Genomic DNA, 22,112 nt, shown 5'->3' on the forward strand with positions numbered 1-22,112 from the left:
CTTGGAGCTGAACCCTGGATCTTCTGCATACAAAGTTTGCACCATCAACTTTCCAAGGTGCAACAGTGCACTCTCTGTACAGGTTCTATTGCACAGTTGATTTGTATGTGTAGTTGTAATAGAAGTAGGAGCAGCATGCAGGAACCAGCCCCCAACATAAAGGTTGGGGAATAAATTGAATTTATGTTTACTGACAAAGAAATAAAGGGAGACTAGTATAGATCTATTTCAAGGTATTTAGCTCTCATCAGTTAGCCATACCCTTCTGGGATTTGGACCTGGGCTACTTGTATATTAGGTAGATATATTAACCTCTAAGCCACGGGCTCTCCTCGCTTTGCAGCTATACCAGGGGAGAGATTAAGTGTTTTTTCTGGTGAGACCGGTCTATCAGAGCAATCTGGTCTACCCAATTATGGGACGGATCATACTGCTTCCACTTTCGCCTTTCAGCCCCAATCCAGGAGCCTTCGCAGGCAGTCGCTTTTGTGACAAACTATTTTTGTGTTGAATTTTTGTTTACCGACAAAGAAATAAAGGGAGACTAGTATAGATCTATTTCAAGCTATTTAGAGGTTAAGGGTATGGCTAGCTGATGAGAGCTAAAAAGCTTGAAATAGATCTATACTAGTCTCCCTTTATTTCTTTGTCGGTAAACATTAATTCAATACAACATAGTTTGTCGCAAAAGTGACTGCCTGTGAAGGCCTCTGGATTGGGGCTGAAAGGCAAAAATGGAAGCAGTATGCTCCGTCCCATAATTGGATAGACCAGGTTGCCCTGATAGATCGGTCTCACCGGGAAAAACATTCATGTTTTGAAATGTTCCTTTGTAAACCAATTATTGCAACCAATCCTAATCCAATTCTTAACAATTGGAGAAAACTAAATCGTTTCTCATTCTTTTAATAAGTCAGCCAGTCAAGTAGCTGTTTAGGACCTTTTTGTGCATGCACAGAACCATAAATTCATTAGACTGGAGTGAAGAAGTTGATGATCAAGATAACAAAACAAATCCAATTAGTCAAGGAAGATAGGGAAAAAGAAAAGCAATACTCTAAAAATAGAGAGATCATAAAGACCTTAATAAGTTTTCAGCCTAAAGGAAGTCAAGACAGCTGGGAAATGGAATTATGTTTCCCATATTTGGGATAGCTCAGAACCAGACAAGGAGGAGGGTCCCCATGAAAATAGTCAATATTTTAATTTAGAAAATTTAATGTCTGATAAATTAATCCTTTGCTTTGTGGAATGATCAGAAAGCAAATAATTTGCCGTGAGCTATGAGAAGAAAATGAATCTAAATTTCAGTTTTTGCTGGCACCAAAGTTTTTTCTGATGGAAGAAATCTTTCCCTTTCTCTATGTACCAGTTGATTATTTATTTATTAAATGTATATGGCTGCCCATCGCATAAGCATGACTCTGGGAAACCGAGAGGACAAAAACAGAATTAAAAACACAACATAAAAATAGCAGCCAGGAACACTCTCAACATGTCACATTTAATATAGCCAAGAAACGGGCTCACCACAATAACAGAGCCCTAAGCTTATGACAAAGCCAAGTTTTTAATGAGTTGGAGAAGGCCAGTAGTGTTGGGGGGACTCTGATCTCAGAGAGGATGATGTACCAAAGGGCAGGTGCCAGGGCAGAAAAGGCCCTCCTCCTGGGTCCTGCCAATGTCATTCTCTTGCAGATGGGACACAGAGAATGCTTCTCCTGCTGGATCTAATGGGATTGCTATTCTACTGTTTATACAAGGTTTACAGATACAAAATTCCTTTGTAGTTAAATTGTTCCTAATTAATTTATTTGTAGCAATCTCTAATACTTCTGGCTTTCAGTAAGAATTTATTAGTTGTATATCATCATGGTTGGACAAAACAATTTACCTAGAAAGGTTGCCACAGTAGTAGTAATAATTGTATAGGTGATTTCCAGGAGCTCTAAGCCCTGTTCAGATGATACCTTTGCAGGTAGATCTCAATATGCAACAAATGTTGAGCAGCTCCTCCACTTTATAAATTATACTGGTCATTAAAGGACTGGTTTCCATGGCTACAGCTGATTATCTGGGGAAAGGGCTTTACATCAAAGTGGAAAGTTCTAACTCAGTGGAAAGATCTGACTCTAACTCATAATGGAAAGATCTATCTCATAGCGGAAAGATCTAACTCCTATCAGTTGTCCCATATATTCCCCCTCTAGCATCCCTCCCCAGCCATTTGGTCTCCTTAGCCATATACATTCTTCTGAGATGGCATCACCTGATGTTGGTGGATAATACTTCTTGTCCAGGAAAATGCTACCCATTCATAATTCTCTACATTGAGAATCTCTTTAGAGCAGCAGATACTGGATAGCCAACTGGGAGGCCAACCATCCAAGAGAAATGGCTGCTTTGGGCAGTGGTTGCAAGATCAACCAATGGGACCTTGACCCACTTTGCTTCTCCTCCTGCACTCTCCATCAAAAGCATCTGCTTTGTTGTACTATACCTTCTTAAAATCGGAATAACCTCAGCAGCTACTGACCTTTCTCCTTGGTTTGCTATTCCCTTCTTTGCTTCTTCTTGTCATGCAGTATCCTTTTTCCAATTGTAAGGAAGAGGATGATATTATGGAAAAGGCAACCCAATGTGAGGTGCTGAGTATGGCAAGTTTATCCACCTTGGAAGAATGGAAGGCTGAGTCAAGCTTGAGCTGGTTAGAGTTGAACTGCTGGCAGTTGGCAGAATTAGCCTGCAATAGTGCATTCTAACCACTGTGCCGGTAATATATATCTTAATCAGGAAAGATGGACATCAGCATAGGGTGTTTTATTTAAGGGCCCACTAAATATAAGAATTGACTTCATAGATGGGAGCAGAGAAATAGTTGCTGAAAACTGTGATGTCAAAAAGATGCATTCAAGGTATGTAGTTCTCCCTCTCCACCCCAAGAAAGATTTATATCAGTTCTGTCCCTCTTTTGTGAAAGTGCATAATATAGAAAACTTGTATGAAGATTGCTCAGATACTAGTGATATGAAAATCCCATAACTGATGCTCTTCTAGTCTACCAGCATTTACAAGATCACCTAATTCCTTCTCTTCTTGAAATCTTCTTGGCCAGCATTTCCCATCTTGGCATCTTTCAGTTGTGCTAAAACAAAAGCTCCCCAAACTCATACAAACAGAAGCCACTGTTTTTGGCAACACAAACAATGCAATTTGTCTGGATGTTAACAGTACTTTGAAATGTCATGGTTTCTTGTGATGCCTCCTTTTTCATTAACCAGGACAATGCACTGTTATTCATTTCTTTAATTATCTTCATTGCCTCTGTTTGTAGGAGAAGAAGGGACTCAAACGCAAGCTGAAAACAGCAGCCAGGACAGCCATCCACAGACCCGTTGTGAGTCTTGTACATCTACATTTCTCAAGATCCTCTGGGGATTTCTAATTATTTTGTCAGTCTCATCTTCTTGCATTGGAACAACACAGATTGTCAAAATCACGTACAAGAACTTTGATTATCCATTTTTCATGACTTGGTTTTCTACAAATTGGAATATTATGTTTTTTCCCGTTTATTATTCTGGACATCTTGCAACTGCCCAGGAAAAGCAGTCTCCAATCAAAAAATTCAGGTAGGTTTCTAGCAGTCTTTCCTATTTGGTTAGACTTCAGTCTTGTCACTTAAAAGACTTTGACATCTTTTCTTCATTCAAGGGGGAAAAAAGTGACTGGGGAAAAGTTTTGTAGCCATGTCCACTTGTTCAAAGAACAGTTCTTCAAAAAGTGTTCTCATTTTTTCTTTCTTGTACATATCTAATAAATTTTCCTTTTTTTTTTTTTTTTTTTTTAGAATATATTTAAGAACCCCAATATATGTCTGACTGAGAGAATTTTCCAGAACTCTTTATGAAATAAAATGTTACCAAAAAAAAATGGAATAGGAATCCAAAAGAAAGTCCAACATTTAGATGTTTAGATGTTTTATATTATTTGATGAACACAATTATTATTATTTTTTTTGAAAAAAAATATGTTCGTATGTACATTAGAGACTATGTCAGTTGCCATTTTATGCTTGCTTATGCTTTGCTGCTATGTGGTGAGAGCCTGTCATGAACTGTGGAGGCGGGGGGAATGAAGGGGGAAAATGAAAGTAAGTGCTGTATCTCCTTGAGATGCTGCCTCAAGGTGACCCAGCTGGAAGAAGGAGAGAGCCACATACCAAAATGTGCTTGGACTGACTGTTATGAAAACATCTTGCTTGAACCTGATTGGTTTCATTGGGGTGGTCAATGAGAGATAGTTAAGGGAGGGAAAAGTAGAACTTCTGGCATGTAATTCACAGTTCTGGCTTTCCAATACTGCAATACACTTGATCTGTAATAAACTATATCTTTCTCAACAAGTGGCGCCAAGGATCATTTCAATTTAGAGGTTTAAGTTCTGGCAGGTCTGACAGACTGCAAATTTTAGCCTTTTTCTTATTCGGGCATCTGGAAACCAAAACTCTGAAGGAAGAGCGGATCCATTGTTCAGTTATGAAATAACACTTGCATGCATAACCTCTCTAGTCCAGGGACTGGTGTTCTTGTATAAAAATAGCAGATGACAGAGAGATTATTCTTCATCAGGTACTTTGAAGGATTGTAGCTACTTAATGCTACTTAGTAGTGCTGAATTTGATTTTTTACAACTAATAATAAATTCCATGAAATATTTTAACTAGGATTAAGTAGGGAATCAGCTAAGAATCTACCTGCCATTGTATTAAAACATGTGAGCATATCATCATGATTTAAAATAATTGGTCAGCCATTCTGAAGCATGGCTGAAGAACAAGATAAAAAACGTAAAATTATGCTGCTGTGAAATGGCAAAATTGGGAGGAGATTTGTACCCCCTAAATGAGGAATCTTTTTTATTTTTATTTTTCTAGGGAATGTAGTCGGATCTTTGGCGAAGATGGTCTGACGCTGAAACTCTTTCTTAAAAGAACCGCTCCCTTTTCTATTTTGTGGACTTTGACTAACTACCTATACCTGCTGGCTCTGAAGAAGCTGACCGCCACGGACGTCTCAGCCTTGTTCTGTTGTAACAAAGCCTTTGTCTTCCTGCTCTCGTGGATTGTCCTGAAAGACAGGTTCATGGGTGTCAGGGTAATGGCCTAGACAGCTTTTGTTAATGATGGTTTCCATTGCCCATACTTTGAAATTCTAAGACAACTGTTATGCTCCAAAAAACGCATGTTGGGTTTATCCATTTTTTGGTTACCTTATTTTTCAGAGTATACGATGCTCTGGACTATAAGATGCACCTACCTTTTTTGGGGAGGAAAACAAGGGAAAAAACCCTTGCCTCTGCCTCCCAGCAATTTGCCTCCTTGCAGCAAATAGCAAACAGCCTGCTTTAGTTTCATTTTCAGCACAGCCTGATTAGCACAAGAAAAAAAAATCAGCCTCTCAGCAATTTGTCTCCTTGCAGCAAACAACACGGCAATAGGCAATGGCAATCCCTGCAGCCTGAAACAGCTGAGGGTTGGGAGGCCAGTCCAACTGACAATCAACTGCTTGTGCTAATCAGGCTGTGCTGAAAATGAAACAGGCTGTTTTCTGTTTGCTGCAAGGAGGTAAATTGCTGGGAGGCAGAGGCCAAAGGGTGGGGGCCTGTGGGTGGGTGGGGCTACATTCAGTGTATAAGACACACCTACATTTTTATCCTCTTTTGGGGAGGGAAGTGCGTCTTATACTCTGAAAAATACGGTAAGTGTCCAGTGAGTACTATAAATGGGAGGGGATTACTGGATTAGCAGAAATGGTTCCGGGCAATGAAAAATTTGGAAGTGGCTCTTGTGTTCGTGTCCAGTAGACTGTCATTATGAGGTTACCTTTTCATATGACTGTTTCCCAGTTTTCTGTTCTCTTGAATGCTGCCCTCAGATGGTGATAGTGAAATACAGCCATAAGCAATTAATCCATTAAGAATTAATGCATAATTCCATACAGTGTCTTGTTTTGGAATGCATGCAGGAGACATTATTATAGAAGACTTATGGTGAAACATTAAGTCTCGTATAATCTCATATTCTTATTCTTTGCCAATATAATAGGAGGATGTAGAATAACGGTGCTTAATTTTTTTTTGTTTTTAATTAAGCTCCAAATTTAAAAACTACTTTTCAGCTTGCATTCCCAAACATAGCATTTTACTTTTCCCATAAGAGCAGCAATCCCATTCACTTATCTGAAACAAAGAAAAGGGTGGATTTGCAATACTGTTCTGGTGGGAAATAGATTAGTTCTTTGCTTCTAATCTGAGAGACAAGGCAAGCTTTGCCCTCTTTCATCTGCATCCCAGATGTCAGTCTGTTTATTTATATTTCATAGAATTGAATGAAAGTGATTAAGAATGGCAGCTTATTCTTTTCTTTGTTTGCAAACTTCATCCTGGTTCCTACTACTGTGCGATGGAATTTAGGCAGCTGGCTTTACCACAATCTGGAGAAATAGTTGGAATTTCAACTAGGTTACATTTTTAAAAGCTTTTTTAAAAATAAATAATTAAAGGTAATGAACATACCTAATATTCCTTTCTCCTCTTGTTTTCCCCACCGTACCAACCCTATGAGGTTGGTTGTGTTGAGAATGACTGGCCCAAAATCACCCAGCTGGCTTTCATTCCTAAGGCCGAACTAGAACTCATAGTCTCCTGGTTTCTAGCCTGGTACTTTAACCACTAGATTCAACTGACTCTTTCGAAGTGGGAAGGACCTTTGTATCTTTAACTGGCAAACAAGAGCATTATAAATTATGATAACTGGCTCTCTAGGTCACTATATTAAGAATGTCAGGATGGGTGAGAGGGAAAGATTCTTATCCACTAAATTCACTTGAAGGAAAAGCACTTTCCCTCTGCAAAATCTCTTCAGATGAATTCTTTTATTTATTTATTTTATTTATTTTATTTATTTGTTTAAATTTCTATACCGCCCTTCTCCAATGTAGGACTCAGGGCGGTGAACAGCCAAAGTAAAAACAAGACATACATACAAAACATACAAAATCTAAAATCTGTTTAAAATAATTAAATAATTTTGGCCGTAATTAAAACATTCCAATTTAAAATCCGTTTAAAATTTGACTCAAGCCAGCCCAGCTAGTTGAAATAAATGGGTTTTTAGGGCCCGACGAAAAATCCGGAGGTCTGTTATTGTACGTAGCTCTGGGGGGAGGTTGTTCCAGAGGGTGGGCGCCGCCACAGAGAAGGCTCTCCCCCTGGGGGTCGCCAGCCGACATTGTCTGGCGGACGGCACCCTGAGGAGGCCCACTCTGTGGGAGCGTACTGGCCGGTGGGAGGCTATTGGTGGCAGAAGGCGGTCTCGTAAGTACCCCGGCCCTAAGCCATGGAGCGCTGAATTCTCCAGCAGAAATTAAAATAAAGGTGCATTTTAAAGAAGACTTGGCTGAAAGGGCTGAGAGGAAATTAATCTTGGTGAGTGGAATGTTTAACAAAGATGATTAGGGAACTGGAGGCTAAAACATATGAAGAATGGTTGCAGGAATTGGGCATGTCTAGTTTAATGTCACCCCTAGGACTAAGGGTGACATCATAGCAGTATTCCAATATCTAAGGGGTTGCCACAAAGAAGAGGAGGTCAACCTATTCTCCAAAGCACCTGAAGGCAGGAGAAGAAGCAATGAAACTTATCAAGGAGAGATGCAATCTAGAATTAAGGAGAAATTTCCTGACGGTTAGAACAATTAATCAGTGGAACAACTTGCCTCCAGAAGTTTGTGGGTGCTCCAACACTGGAGGTTTTTAAAAGCGATTGGACAATCATTTGATTGAAATGGTATAATATCTCCTGCTTGAGCAGAGGGTTAGACTAGAAGACCTCCAAGGTCCCTTCCAACTCGGTTATTTTGTTATGGGCATATATGGTACCTTCTAAAATAAACATAAATAAATGAAGTAACACCAGCAAGCCAAGTCAAGGAATTACATTATTATAAATGCTTACTGATATCAGGAAGACATTGGAAGGAGGGGCTCATATTTCGTTGAGAAAAGACTGGCCTTTAAATATGCCAAATAAAATTGCAGCTGCAGACCTATAAGAGGGTCATGTTCTTGCTTTCCCAAGCATAGCATGAAAATAAAATGCCCACTTTTGGAGAGTCCTATCCAATATTCTCTTTAAGCATCATAATATATGATTAAAAGTCAGCAGTTAATCACTTTTGATTGATCTCAAAAGCTAAGGCAGGTTGGCCCTGGTTATTACCTGGGAATTCCAGGTCTATTTTCTAGACTGGGAAATCAGTTGGAAATCACTTTGGTAACACTGCATGGATGCAATGATCAGGAGCTGAGTTCATGTTCAGGGCATCTTTATTTTTCAGTGTCTGAATACAAAGCTGCTGTTGCCAATTGTATTAATCTTGTCTGCATGGACCATCATTTTAGTTCCATTTTTGCTAGACTTATTTCAGCAATTGAATCATATTGAATAATAATATCCAGTGAGATGGGGAATAAATTCTAACAATCTCCAAATCAGTGCCAAAGCAAATCTTTAATTGAAGCTATTGATTAAAACAAAACAGGATGCGTCCTCCAAATATTGGTTGTGCGTGTTGATATCAGTAGAATTTGTTTGTTATTGAGCTGTTACATAATTCTCTAATAATCCATTTATTATTTGGAGGCAGAATCTGATCAAATTGATGGAAAGCCTTTTGCATTGATGGGCATTCTCAGTTAAAGACTAAGAATCTGATCTTGACAAATTTAGTATTTAATCAATGGATCCCCAGGGCTAACTGGATTTTACCATTTTATCTGGATACCCCAGGACTAAGCTAAGATTTTTCATATGCAAAGCAAAAGCTCTGAGCTATGAACTTCCTGCCAGGCTGAGTCACTTAAAAATTAACTATTCACTTTCTCAGACTTCTCCCATCTCAAAGCTCCTGGTTAATGATTTGAGCACATAGTAGTCCCAAATAGATCCATACAGTATAGTACTGGTGATCTCTCCTGGACATTGTTCAAAACTGTAATTACAATCCTTATTATTTTATTAATCATTAATAAGGGAGGCAGTTTGGTTTAGTGGATATAGCACCAGGCTAAAAAGCCAGAGACTATGAGTTCAAATCCTACTTTAGCCACGAAAGACATCACTCTCTGTCAGCCCAACTCACTTCACAGGGTGGTTGTTGTTACGGGGAAAATAGGAGGAGGAAGGTGTATTGGATAGGTTTGCTGCCTTCAGTTGTTTGTGAAAATAATAATGGTGGGATATAAATAAATGAATAAATAAATAAATGTATACCTATGTTACTTCCATTAATAGATTTCTGGGCAATTAGGGACAGACAAGAGAGTTTGGTATAGTGGTTAAGGCTACAGTTTGTAGCTACTGGACTACAAACCTTACCTTATGCATGAACCCAGCTGGAAGGGGTCAGATACTTTCTCTCAGTCCTAGCAAGGGGGCAATGGCAAACCACTTCCGAAAAATCTTGCCAAGAAAACTGCAGAGACTAGAACAGACAGTCGACAGAAGTCAGCAATTACTCAGGCACGCATATAAAAAAAGGGGAGGTGCTTAGGGATGTATGTGCAAAATATCAATTAAATCAGGGGTCTCCAACCTTGGCAACTCTAAGACTTGTGGACTTCAACTCCCAGAGTTCCTCAGCCAGCAAAGCTGGCACATTTTCAAAATGAGAAAGTTGCCCTCAACTTCCCCACACGTAAAAGCAACTGAAGAGGCAATTTTCTATATGAAGACAACCCTTGCCTCAGCTACCATTTTGTATAGCCCACATCACAATGAATTACAAACCAAGGGCAGTGCTTGCCATTTTCAGGAAAGTGCCTGCAAGATGTACTCAAAGGACTTTCCAAAATAAACCTGCCAATCTGTTGGATGGATTTCTATCCGGAAACTAGCTAGGTAGGGAATTATAAACTAGCATCGAGACCAAAGTTCCTACACAAGAACTTGTAACTTGACATTGATAGTAACATGCTTTGCATTCCTCAGAGTTGAAGCATTTGTAGGGCACAAAAATGCTTCAAGGTTCATGGAACGTGATTTACCAGGATGGTGACAGTAGCAGCAAGGATTTTTTAAATTGAAAACAACAGCTTAAATTTGTTGGGCTCCACTCAGGGGTGAAATGCTCCCGGCTCGGACCGGATCGCCCGATCCAGTAGCGATGGCGGCGGGTGGTTCGGAGAACCGGTAGCAAAAATCCCTGCACACACAACCCCATGCCCAGCTGAGCCGCGCGATCATCAGAGGCTGGTTTTTTTACTTTTAAAAGCATTTTTTCTACAACCTCTTCAGCTGAAAAAATGCTTTTAAAAGTTAAAAAAAAGCCTCTGATGATCACGTGGCTCAGCAGGGATCATCAGAGGCTTTTAAAAGCATTTTTTAAACAACCTCTTTGGCCAAAGTGGTTATAGAAAAAAAATGCCTTAAAAGCCTCTGGCGATCCCAGCTGAGCTGCGCGATCATCAGAGGCTGTTTTTTTTACTTTTAAAAGCATTTTTTCTACAACTTCTTCAGCTGAAAAAATGCTTTTAAAAGTAAAAAAAAAGCCTCTGATGATCGTGCAACTCAGCAGGGATCATCAGAGGCTTTTAAAAGTATTTTTTAAACAACCTCTTTGGCTGAAGAGGTTATAGGAAAAAAATGCCTTAAAAGCCTCTGGCGATCCCAGCTGAGTTGCCTGATCTTCAGAGGCTTCTAAAAGCATTTTTTTCTGCAACCTCTTCAGCCGAAGAGGTTGTAGAAAAATGCTTTTAAAAGTTAAAAAAAAAAAGTTGGCCACGCCCACCCAATCACATTACCCCCCCCAAGCCACGCCCACAGAACCGGTAGTAACAAATTTTAGATTTCACCCCTGGCTCCACTGAAATGAGTTATTTCTGACTGTTTTAGTTCCATTTCTTAACTCACCTGACACGTAGCAGCTTTCACGAACTTGCTACATCTTTTTCACTTGCCCTTTAGGTGTGACACTCTGTAGTTTGGATTATTAACCTAATCTATTCCATGTTTTGCATGAGGGAAATCCGCTTGTGGAAGAAGAGAGTCAAACTTAAAGGATCTGCTTTCATCCCCGCTCCATCATTTTTATTAGAATTCAAGAAAATATGTTCCTTCTGCGTATGAAATACGTTCCTTCAGTTCATGGTGCAAACCTTACATTTCCATATCTCCTTCATCTAATTCATAGGAGTGTTCATTAAAGAGAAAAGTAAATTGGACAAGCTTGAATTGGTTTCATCCGTGGATTAATCAACAAAACCTGCAGTTAATTAATTAGTAGAGACAAACTCTAATTTGATGTATAAATTTTAATAACTAGTGTTAGGAGGTAAAATACATAGCCATTCTTAAAGCTTATTTTAGTGCTGGTGTGTAATAAGGATCGTTTGTGTGCAAGTATCTAAAGCTAAATCTTTTAAAGACTGAAAATAATATTTGCTTCTCAATTCATAAGCTGTTTTCATACATCCTTCAATATCTCCAAAATGTGATCTATTGTACAGAATACAAAGGTTTTTGTAAAGCCGAAAAATGATTTAAGTGTGCCTGATAGGTTTGATAGATAAAATGCAGGTAAATGGCACCAACAGCTCTAATATCTTCATTCTCAAACATTTCCTAGGTGATAGGATCAGTGTTTGACACCAAATTGGGGTATTAAAGTATTACGTTTGAGATTACAGAAACATTGTATCAAGCAGTATGCAGCAAAATTTTATGAAAGAGAAGCTGGGAGAAAATATATGTGTGAGAAAGAGAAAGAGAGAGAGAGAGAGAGAGAGAGAGAGAGAGAGAGAGAGAGAGAGAGGATAAAAGTGGCAAGTGAGGTTTTCTAGAGATTTAAAAAAAAACCTTCCTTATGATTTTTTTCCCCCTTGTGGATTTCTGCCAGAAATAAAATGATGACAGATAGTAAGAGCATGGATCAGTAAAGGGAAGTAGGGACAGGCTGCCATTTCAGTTCTCTGTAGTAACTTATGCAAGCTTTGTTTTACAGATCATTGACATCACTACTGGGTTTAATTGAGTGTGAGCATTTGAATTAATGACACAGAGCACTATTATATTGAACTTGACCAACTGGTCAGTACTCTTTGGGTGACTTCACAGAATATATTGAATTCTAAAACTGTGTTAATAGAACACAGTTGCTTCATTCACATAAATATGCTATGTCTGAGAATCGCATAACATGCTAAGATTGTAACTCAGTCCTCATCACATACTGAACTACTGTATACAGTGCAAATTACCCAAATTCATTTTAGCATCCTTCAGTGTGCTGTAGGGTCCCTGCATGATAGCAATAGCAATAGCACTTATATCCTGCTTCATAATGCTTTACAGCCCTCTCTAAGTGGTTTACAGAGTCAGCATATTGCCCCCAACAATCTGAGTCCTCATTTTACCATTTTACCTCAGAAGGAGGGAAAGCTGAGTCAACCTCGAGCCAGTCAGGATTGAACTCCTGGCAGTGGGCAGAGTTAGCCTCCAATACTGCATTCTAACCACTGCGCCACCACGGCTCAGTGATATAAACACATTGAGTTGGGGAAATAGAATTGGCTGTGGAGTTCTTGATGCTCTCTGAGTTTGGTTATTTGCTTGCAGATGTTGCATTATCCAAATGGTAACATCACCAGTGGCACAATTAGCTGACGTTTGGTTACTCGTATACCATTAAATTGTGGTTTCATGCAGGCTTTCCCAACATGAACATTTCACCAGATGACAAATCCCAGAATTCTCAGCCTACACAGATAATGGCTGTGCCTGTTCAGAATTCTAGGAGTGTTTCTCAACCTTAGCAACTTTAAGATGTGTGGACCAGGGATGGGTTCTACTTACCTTTACTACCGGTTCACAACAGGAGCACTTCTGTGCATGCACAGAAGCTTCTGTGCATGCACAGATCACCCATGATGATGTCGTGTCGGGTGGCTGGAGCCTCCCGCCAGTTTTACTACCGGTTCTAGAGAACCGGACCGAACCTGGAGCAACCCATCACTGGTGTGGACTTCAACTCCCACAATTCCCCCAGCCAGCAATAATGGCTGGGGAATTGTGGGAGTTGAAATCCATACATCCTAAAGTTGCCAAGGTTGAGAAAAGCTGCCCCAAAGTATTAGGAGGCACCAGACTGGGGAAAAGTCATTTAACATAGCACTAGAATCATTGGAATTTGGTACTTTTTACAGTGCGCTTGTACTCACCACGAGAAACAAGCTGAAGATTATTCCACTGTTGCATTTCGCTGATGAATGAACCTGCCGGTTTCATGTTTTGAATCTTACTCCCTAGAGCTATAATTTCTCTGACTACACAACAGTGACCAAGTTAAGTTTATGGCTGTCAACTTGTGAAACAAACTAATCTGATCTTGAAGCAATTCTGCCTGAATGGGCTTCAGTCTAAAGTGACCTAAGAAATAATCCTTTTGATTTTCAAGAAAAGAGAACAAGGTTGCTATACAGTCCCTCTCTGGGAGGTACATAACCTCCATGACTGTTGTAGTGTTATGTTCCCCTTCCATGTCCTCAAGTCATTTTAATATCTCTCACACGCAACGCTCATCTTATCCATGGTTCTTTCCAGATAATAAAGTCCTTCTACATGTCTTTCCTTTTGGATTGCACAGATAGTTGCCGCAATAATGGCCATCACTGGAATTGTTATGATGGCCTATGCAGATGGTTTCCATGGCGATTCAATTATTGGTGTTGCATATGCAGTTGGATCTGCTTCGACCTCTGCGCTATATAAGGTAGGTTATTTTCTTACCATTTAATCCTTTTTAAATGCATGCATAGACAAACAAAGCAAGATGGGTTTAAAACAATGCTCATGGTTGCTTAATTCACATTCTGAGCAATGTGCACCAGAAGAAAGTTGCAGCTAGATAATTACATGGTGGCCTCCAAGGATTCGCCTTGGCTTCCCTTTATCAAGTCTTAATGAAATCCTTATTATTCCACAACAGCAAGATTAGCATCCATTGAGTTTCCTCTTATTTTATATGCCAGCGTTTTATGACATTCAACTGTGACACACAAGCAAAAGAAAATGAAAATGAAAACTAAGGATGATATTTTCAACGAATGGGGGGAGCTTTCAGGAATGATCTCTCTGTCACTCTGCTGAGATTCCCCAGGAGAATTTGGGATTTCTTAATGATTCTATGTTTTACTAATCTCTCCAATTATATTTTAGTTTAAATCAGAACTTTTTCTTCTAAAATAAAGGTGAGTTAACTCAGTCTGTAGAAGTTCAGCTCCATTCTTGTGCTCCTCAGAAACTCATTTGATTTCAGGGTACAGCTGTCCAAAGTTGACATTATAGTTTTCTGCCATTTCAAACCAGTGCACACACAAAACTTGAATTATAAACTCTAAAATTGCCCTCTTAAAAAAAAGGAAAAAAAAATCCCTTCACCAAATGAAAATTCATGATGTAGTCCCAAATGTTTTACATCATGGCCCAAATAGTGACAAATAATTTCCATACTGCTTTTTTACTAGGTTATACTAATTGATTTATCATTGATTTTAAAATTGTAAATAAAAAGCAAATGCACAGCCAATCAATTCATTTAAAACAAATATATGAAACAAATGACTGCCTCAAAACATTGCAGGAATCAGGAATGTATTTAAGAGCAGTCATATCTAAAAGCCCATAAAAATGTAAAGTATTTCCTGAAGGGAGAAAAGGTAGTTAATTCAGATTTGATAGTGGCTTCCAATGATTTCCTGTTCTACCTCCTGTCACAATATCAATAGATGAGAATGTATGTGGCTCAGGATTGAACTATGGAGTCTTAGATGCTTTCTAAGTTTGGTTGTTTGCTTGTAGATGTTTCATTACCAAACTAGGTAACATCTTCAGTGCTAGAAGGGAGTGGGGTTTGCTCTCTGTTTATATACTGTATAGTAGCTTGCCCTGCCAGTGTTGATGGGCGTGTTGTTTCTTCTGTTAGCTGTTTCTGAGATGCCTTTGATGTATGGAAGTCTTATCCTTAATCAAATAAACAACCAACAAACCAATCTAGTAGTAAACAACTGCCTAATCATTGTACAACACACAATGTAAGGACTATAACAGTCATTGTGTAGGACCAACAGGCAAAAAGCTAGCAGAACATCAAACAGTGATAAGACAAGTGAAAACTACTTAATTTCACAACACGTAGATAAATTTAACCATAGTTTCAACTTGGAAACTGAGCTTCGTAAACCAAGCTCCGTCCAAAAGCACTGGGGAATTCCCGGAAACTTGGCATTCAAATAAACCAGCTATCAACAGATAGATGGAGATAAACCCCATTTATACACCATTCAAAAGAGATCATAAAAAAACCTTAAAAAGGAAACAAAAACACCAGAACACTGCCTTGGCAGCAGTCAACAGTCATGTAAGCAGGGACAACAAGCAGTAAACAATGCAGATAGTCCTCAATTTACAACCATTCATTTAGTGAGCATGAAAAATTATAACATCACAAAAAAAAAAAGTGACTTCTGGCTGTTATTCACACTTACAACTATTGTGGCATCCCCATGGTCACGTGATCAAAATTCAGATGCTTGGCAACTGGCATGTAATTATGTCAGTTGTAGGGTCCTGGGGTCATGTGATCACTTTTTGCAACTTTCTCACAAGCAAAGTCAATGGGGAAGCCAGATTCACTGTAGCAAGAAAGGTCATAAAATGGGGCAAAACTAACTTAACAATTGTCTTGCTTAGCAACACAAATTTGGGCCTCAAGTCTGGTCATAAATCAAGGGCTACCTGTACTCTAATCAAGGAACTACCCAGTAGAAAATGACACTCCCATCAACACTGGCAGGGCAAGCTCCTGTACATAAACAGAGAACAAACCCCACTCCCTTTTAGCACTAGTACCTGGTCTCAAGGGTGGGCTGCTGGGGGTTCGCAGGGGTTCGGGAGAACCTCTAGCTAAGATTCTGTGCAGTTCGGAGAACCCCCAAGTCCCACTCCTGGCTGGCCCCACCCACCCCACCCCTCCCAGGAGTCCCCACAGGGCCTGTTTTGGATGCAGGTAAGTGCAAGGCGTGTGCAGAGGCTCGGGGAGGGTGAAAACTGGGTCTACCGGAAGCTTGGGAAGGCCGGAAACGGGTCCGTTTCCAGCCTCCAGAGGGACTCCGGAGCCTGGGAGGAAAGCCTCCAGAGCCCGGAGAGGGCAAAAACGTCCCCCCCCCGCTGTGATGCAGGAGGCCATGGTGGGCGTGGCCACGCCCACCCAGCAACTGGGCAGAGAACCCCTTGCTAAAATTTTTGAAGCCCACCCTTGCCTGGTCTGGTAATAAAATGTCCACAAATGACCAAGTTCAGAGAACACCAAGGACTCCACAGTCCTGCCACAATCTTACACCATTTGAAAATTCAGAAGGCTTCTAAGAGGCAGCTCATGAAAAGCACTCGGCAGTGAGCAATCATTGAGATTAGCAAGCTATAAATAACAGTTGCCAAAATCCTACTCTTCTGACGAATTGACTGTATATGTGTCCCTTCTGCACACAGCCCAGAGTGCTCTACATCAGTAAAGATAATACACCAAATCAAACCTTCAGCCCTCTTAGAGACAGAAGGATGTAAATATAAATAATACAGCAGCATGTGTTGATCACATTTCAGTAGGCTCATCGCCAGCTTAATAAACTGCATAAGAGTCGCTCTTGGCTGTTGCCAACCCTGAGGCCCAAACTAGATGCTATATATAAGCACATTTAATTGATATACTAAAGATTTAATTACCCCAGTGACCAGTTTCGATGAGGACAACTCACTTCAAGTTGAGGTGGTTGGAGAAAACATTGTTTTGGCATTGTTATGCGCATGCCACATAATTCTTTAGCAGGCCCTTGCTGGGTTTTCAAGGTGGTTTGGACTACATCTTCAATGACTCCAAGCTGGCAATGTCTTTGGTACCAGGTTGGAGATGATAAAAGTAATTCAGTTACTTTTGTCTTGGCTTTGTCTCAGGCAAGTGAATAGGATAGGATAGGATAGGATAGGATAGGATAGGATAGGATAGGATAGGATAGGATAGGATAGAATAGAATAGAATAGAATAGAATAGAATAGAATAGAATAGAATTCTTTATTGGCCAAGTGTAATTGGACACACAAGGAATTTGTCTTGGTGCATACGCTCTCGGAGTACATAAAAGAAAAGATACATTCGTCAAGAGTCATAAGGTACAACACTTAATGATAGTCATAGGGAAACAGTCAATATAAAGCTTAAGGATACCAGCAACAAAGTTACAGTCATACAGTCATAAGTGGGAGGAGATGGGTGATAGGGACGATCTGTGAACCCTGGACTTCAGTATGACATACCTAAACACACACTTTTCTTAATCCCCTAAGATCCAGTGATTCATCATTGTGGAAACAAGTGAGAAAGTGCAGGGCCAAAGATGTATCTGAAGACCAGTTTTAGTAAATCGAACCAATCCAGAGGGACACAGAAAGTCTTAGTCAAAGTGGACTTTCCAACAATGGATGCCTGTCATATGGTTCCACTGAGAGCATTTCTGCATATACCTCATGGTATGGTCCCAAGGGTGCTTTTTCAAGAGAAAGAAAAACCAGAAAGTCCAGTTGCCTCTTGAAAAAGCACCTTTGGGACAACTATGACCTGGATGACTGAGAATCTCCATAGACACCTCATGGTATGCTCGTTTTTTCTCCTTTCTCCTTTTTAGGTTTTGTTTAAGATGTTTCTTGGAACTGCCAACTTCGGTGAAGCTGCTCACTTCATCTCTACTCTTGGCTTCTTCAACTTGATTTTCCTTTCCATCACTCCCATCATTTTGTACTTTACCAAAGTGGAATACTGGTCACCTTTTTCAGCTGTGCCGTGGGGCTTTCTGTGTGGAATCGCAGGCCTCTGGCTGGGTACGTGTCTGAGCAAATGTTTCAGTATCCCAGTGCTTCTTTCAACTTTATTTGCAGCAGAATCTTTGGATCATTTTAGTTTACTCTTTGCCGGTTTATAAGAAAATCTGGCCTTTTCATTAAATGCAACGACATACATTTCTGGACTTCTTTTCAAATAGGAGGGAATTTTAGAGGACGAAAGTTTATTTGTTTATCAAATTTATTTACTGTCTATCTCATGATTCAAGATGCCTCTGAGTGGCTTGCAGCAAAATAAAACAGTAAAAAAGTGGCATTTTAGTACTAAACAGGAGAAACTATTGATTGGACGTGGTTGGTGCACTAAGAGAGAAGGCATCCCACCTCTCCCCCTCCAAACCCTTGTTTTTTCATTTGTTTTAATTTTTCTAATTTTAATCTCTGCATGTGTATGTATGTATGTGTGTATATATTTATATATATATGTGTGTGTAGGTTTTTGGTTATTCGGGTTTTCTCCCGCGTAAAATTAGAAGTGTCTTGGCGACGTTTCAACGAAGTCTCATTCGTCATCTTCAGGCTGGTGTTTTCGGCTTCGTGCTTCTAGGAGCAATGTGAGATTGCAGCTGTTTCTTCCTTTTAACTGCTAGTGGGGGTGTGAACTGATTGGGTGGGAGTTTGACTGTGTTTTGATTGGGTGGAGGTGTGTTCTGATTGGTTGGGGGTTTGGCTGTGCTCTGATTGGATGGGGGATTGGCTGTGCTCTGATTGGATGGGGGTGTGTTCTGTTTAGGTGGGGGCTTGGTTGTGCTCGTGTTAGTCTGAGTTGCAGGGGTATTTGAACTGGTGAGCTGCATTGCTGTTTGGCTTCGCGTTCGTGGTCGTGCCACATCTTCATGGTGGGTGTCAGTTTGCTTCATGTATGGAAGCAAATACATGGAACACTTTGAAACCCAAGCTCTAGAAAAATCGGATCACAAACCCAAACTCTGGCTCAGATACGTAGACGACACCTTCATAATCTGGCCACACGGGAAAGAAAAACTGGACAACTTCCTCACACACCTCAACAGCCTACACCCCAAAATACAGTTCACCATGGAAACAGAAGCAGTGCACCAACCACCTCCAGTCAATAGTTTCTCCTGTTTAGTACTAAAAACCACTTTTTTACTTAGAAGTTACAAATTCAGTAGTATTATGACAATTCAGCATTTTGTAATACACACACACACACACACACATATATATACATATATACAGTACATACATCTGAAGATCAAATGCTGGGTACTACCAAAAGAGGATGGTTTGGATAAGTTTATTGGGATTTAAACGAGTTAATTTCAACCTTGCAGGTTGAGATCTCGTTATGGTATGAGAGAGACGTCTTTACTTTCTCCTTTTCTTTTTTCTTTCATAGCTTTCAACATTTTGGTGAATGTTGGTGTTGTGCTTACATATCCAATCTTAATATCTATTGGGACAGTGCTCAGTGTTCCTGGCAATGCAGGTACAAATGATGGATTGCAATGGGTTTTTTTTTTTAAAAAAAATGTATACTGATAAATTCATTTATTAGTGTCTTCTGTATTGCTGGAATAGGTCTCCAGTACTTCTTCAGAGGAAACACTAGATTCTTCATAAAAAAAAATTCCCAAGGAATAGCACAGATTGCCATCCTAGTGCAAAAGGAATCTAGATTAATCAGGACAAGCAGAGAACCTGCTGAGAGATGCTACGAGTGAATTTAACTAGATATGCACCTCTTCAGCATATATGCAAATTCTAGTGGAGACAGAAACTGAGCTTTAACTAATTACTCCCAAGCACTACATTAAATGCATGTGGCTGTTTGCTTCTTTGACTTTGATCCATGGCCCATTAGCTCTAAAGTTCTTGGAAGATGTAACAGCCTCTCATCACCTTAGGCACTGGCTGAGATGTGTTTTGCCTGTTCCTCAGCCAAATTGATTTTCATAGCCTGCTTAGCTATTAAGCTGTCTCCTAATTTTCACATGCTGGAGCTCCAAGAAGTCAGAATGCCTATGAATGTTCTACAGTGGTCATCCCAAATCAGTTGGTGGGAAGAACAGGTTTCTGTGAGACAGGCAGAGTTTTATCCTAATTCCAACTAGTAATTCCTGGGCACTCCATATTTTATCCTGTCATATTCTATCATTGCTGTGATTTCAGGTGAACAAAATTGATGATACCTATACTACAGATTCAGTGTGAGAGAGTGAAAAGAGTTGTTTTAACAAACTGAATTAGGGACCCAAAAGTCAGTGAAAGATTCTTCTGCTGAATTCCAATTCTTGGGGAAACCCTTCCATTCAGGGAGGGCAGCCATGCAGTCTGTTTTTCTGCTGATTGATGGTGTCCAGCAAAAATTGTGGACACCATCCAAAAATAACATAACTAGGTTGGAAACATTTGACACTGAAAAATTATTAAAATGGTTGCCCCTGTTGTCTCCCTTCCCCATAATTGGGTTGACAAATGGAGGAAGGCTATTCTGATTCAGTCTCTTTTCATTTTCCCCCCTGGCAGCTGTTGATCTCCTCAAACGTGAGGTGATTTTTAGTGTTGTCAGATTGGGAGCCACCATCTTCATCTGCCTTGGGTTCCTGTTAATGCTTCTTCCTGAGGAATGGGATGAAATTACACTGAGATTCATCAACAATTTAAAAGAGAAGAAAAGTGAAGAGCATGCTGAAGATGTTACTGATTCAAACGTTCACTTCAGGAGTAGGAGTAGAGCGAATGGGACGGTGTCTATACCGCTGGCTTAGAGCTGGTGACTTCTTGATTGCACGATTGTATATTCTGTGAATATGATTTAATAATTTTTTTCTCACCCACCTGCACACTAAAAAGGACAGTGATAATGTTAAAACCAGGGATGGATTATAAATTTAATGCTCAACACATTGGTATGTAAATGAATGACATTTGTACACTTGTCCAGCAGTAGGTGAAAATAACCACAATAAATTCCTTTTTTTAAAAAAAAAATCAAAACAAAACAAAATGGTTTTTGTACTTTATAAGAGGAGTCACAGGAAAAAAAAGTCTTAAATCAAATCCATAACTCAGTTTAAGAATTAGGCAGATAGATATTGACGGGTGGCAGCAGCTTCATTATTCTTGGGTGAGTCAGCCATTGAGTCTTATGAAAATTCCCTCTGGTATATCATGTGCTGAGTTGTGTGTAGTGTGTGCAAACGCCATAGCAGGTTTATCCAGCCTATTACCCTTCAGCATTTTTGGAAGATGCAATCACAGCAGAGCTAAATGGGTGTAAAGTCAGGAAAGGCTGCTCTGGGAAAGTACAAGATCCAAATCGTTGCTTTTCCGGTTCTGGTTGCCTCATTCTGCTACAGTCACAAACACTCCAGCTTTGTCCAATTACTAGCCATAGGTGTTTGCAGGGAGGGTCAAGTGAGAAAATGTGTGTTGTAATATCATTTGGCATTTGTTTTGTTGTTCTGGTTAGTAGCAGATGTTTGTGGGACTAATTAAGCTACAAAGCTAAGTTTCAGACACTGCAATTTTGACACATGCACAGACACACCCCAACACCAGCATATAGCTTGTGGCATGCTTTCTAGGTTATCATGCCATCCAAAATGAAATTGTTGCAATTTCAAGTCATTGTAACGTAAGTTTCTTGTAACCTAGGTTTCCAGTTTCAAAAAAAGCCAGTGTGACAGTTCTTAGAATGTGACATTTTTGGATGTCACATTCTAAGTCATAAAACTTACATAAAAACTTACTGTGCACAACATAGAATGAAATGGCAATAGCAATAGCACTTAGACTTATATATCACTTCACAGTGCTTTACAGCCCTCTCTAAGCGGTTTACAGAGTCAGCATATTGCCCTCCCCCAACAATCTGGGTCCTCATTTTACTGACCTCAGAAGGATGGAAGGCTAAGTCAACCTTGAGCCTGGTGAGATTCAAAACTTTACAGGCTGGGCAATGGCATTTTGAAATAAAAACATCAAAACAAATCTGGTCATCCTTAGATCTGTAAGTAATTCTAGAATTGTGGAGTTAAAAGGACCACTTAGATCAGTGGTCCCCAACCCCCGGTCCGCGGACCGGTGCCGGGCCGTGGAGTACCTGGCACCGGGCCGCACAGCGGCCGGGGGA

The 22,112-nt window shown here is 39.9% G+C and overlaps 1 protein-coding gene across 2 annotated transcripts in view; it reads left to right on the top strand.

Annotated features, from left to right (window-relative positions):
* SLC35F4 (solute carrier family 35 member F4) overlaps positions 1–20,984 on the top strand; it is a 161,356-nt gene extending 140,372 nt beyond the window's left edge. For both annotated transcript variants that reach the window (XM_034433441.3, XM_034433442.3), the window contains exons 3-8: positions 3,335–3,632; positions 4,937–5,156; positions 13,704–13,829; positions 17,797–17,989; positions 19,374–19,463; positions 20,504–20,984. In XM_034433441.3, coding sequence (XP_034289332.1) covers positions 3,335–3,632; positions 4,937–5,156; positions 13,704–13,829; positions 17,797–17,989; positions 19,374–19,463; positions 20,504–20,745 — 1,169 coding nt within the window. In that variant the 3' untranslated portion in view covers positions 20,746–20,984. The remainder of the gene's footprint in view (positions 1–3,334; positions 3,633–4,936; positions 5,157–13,703; positions 13,830–17,796; positions 17,990–19,373; positions 19,464–20,503) is intronic.
* Positions 20,985–22,112: the final 1,128 nt, after the last annotated feature.

Source organism: Pantherophis guttatus, chromosome 1, assembly GCF_059756535.1.
Source record: "Pantherophis guttatus breed Tessera chromosome 1, ASM5975653v1, whole genome shotgun sequence".
Lineage (NCBI taxonomy): Eukaryota > Metazoa > Chordata > Lepidosauria > Squamata > Colubridae > Pantherophis > Pantherophis guttatus.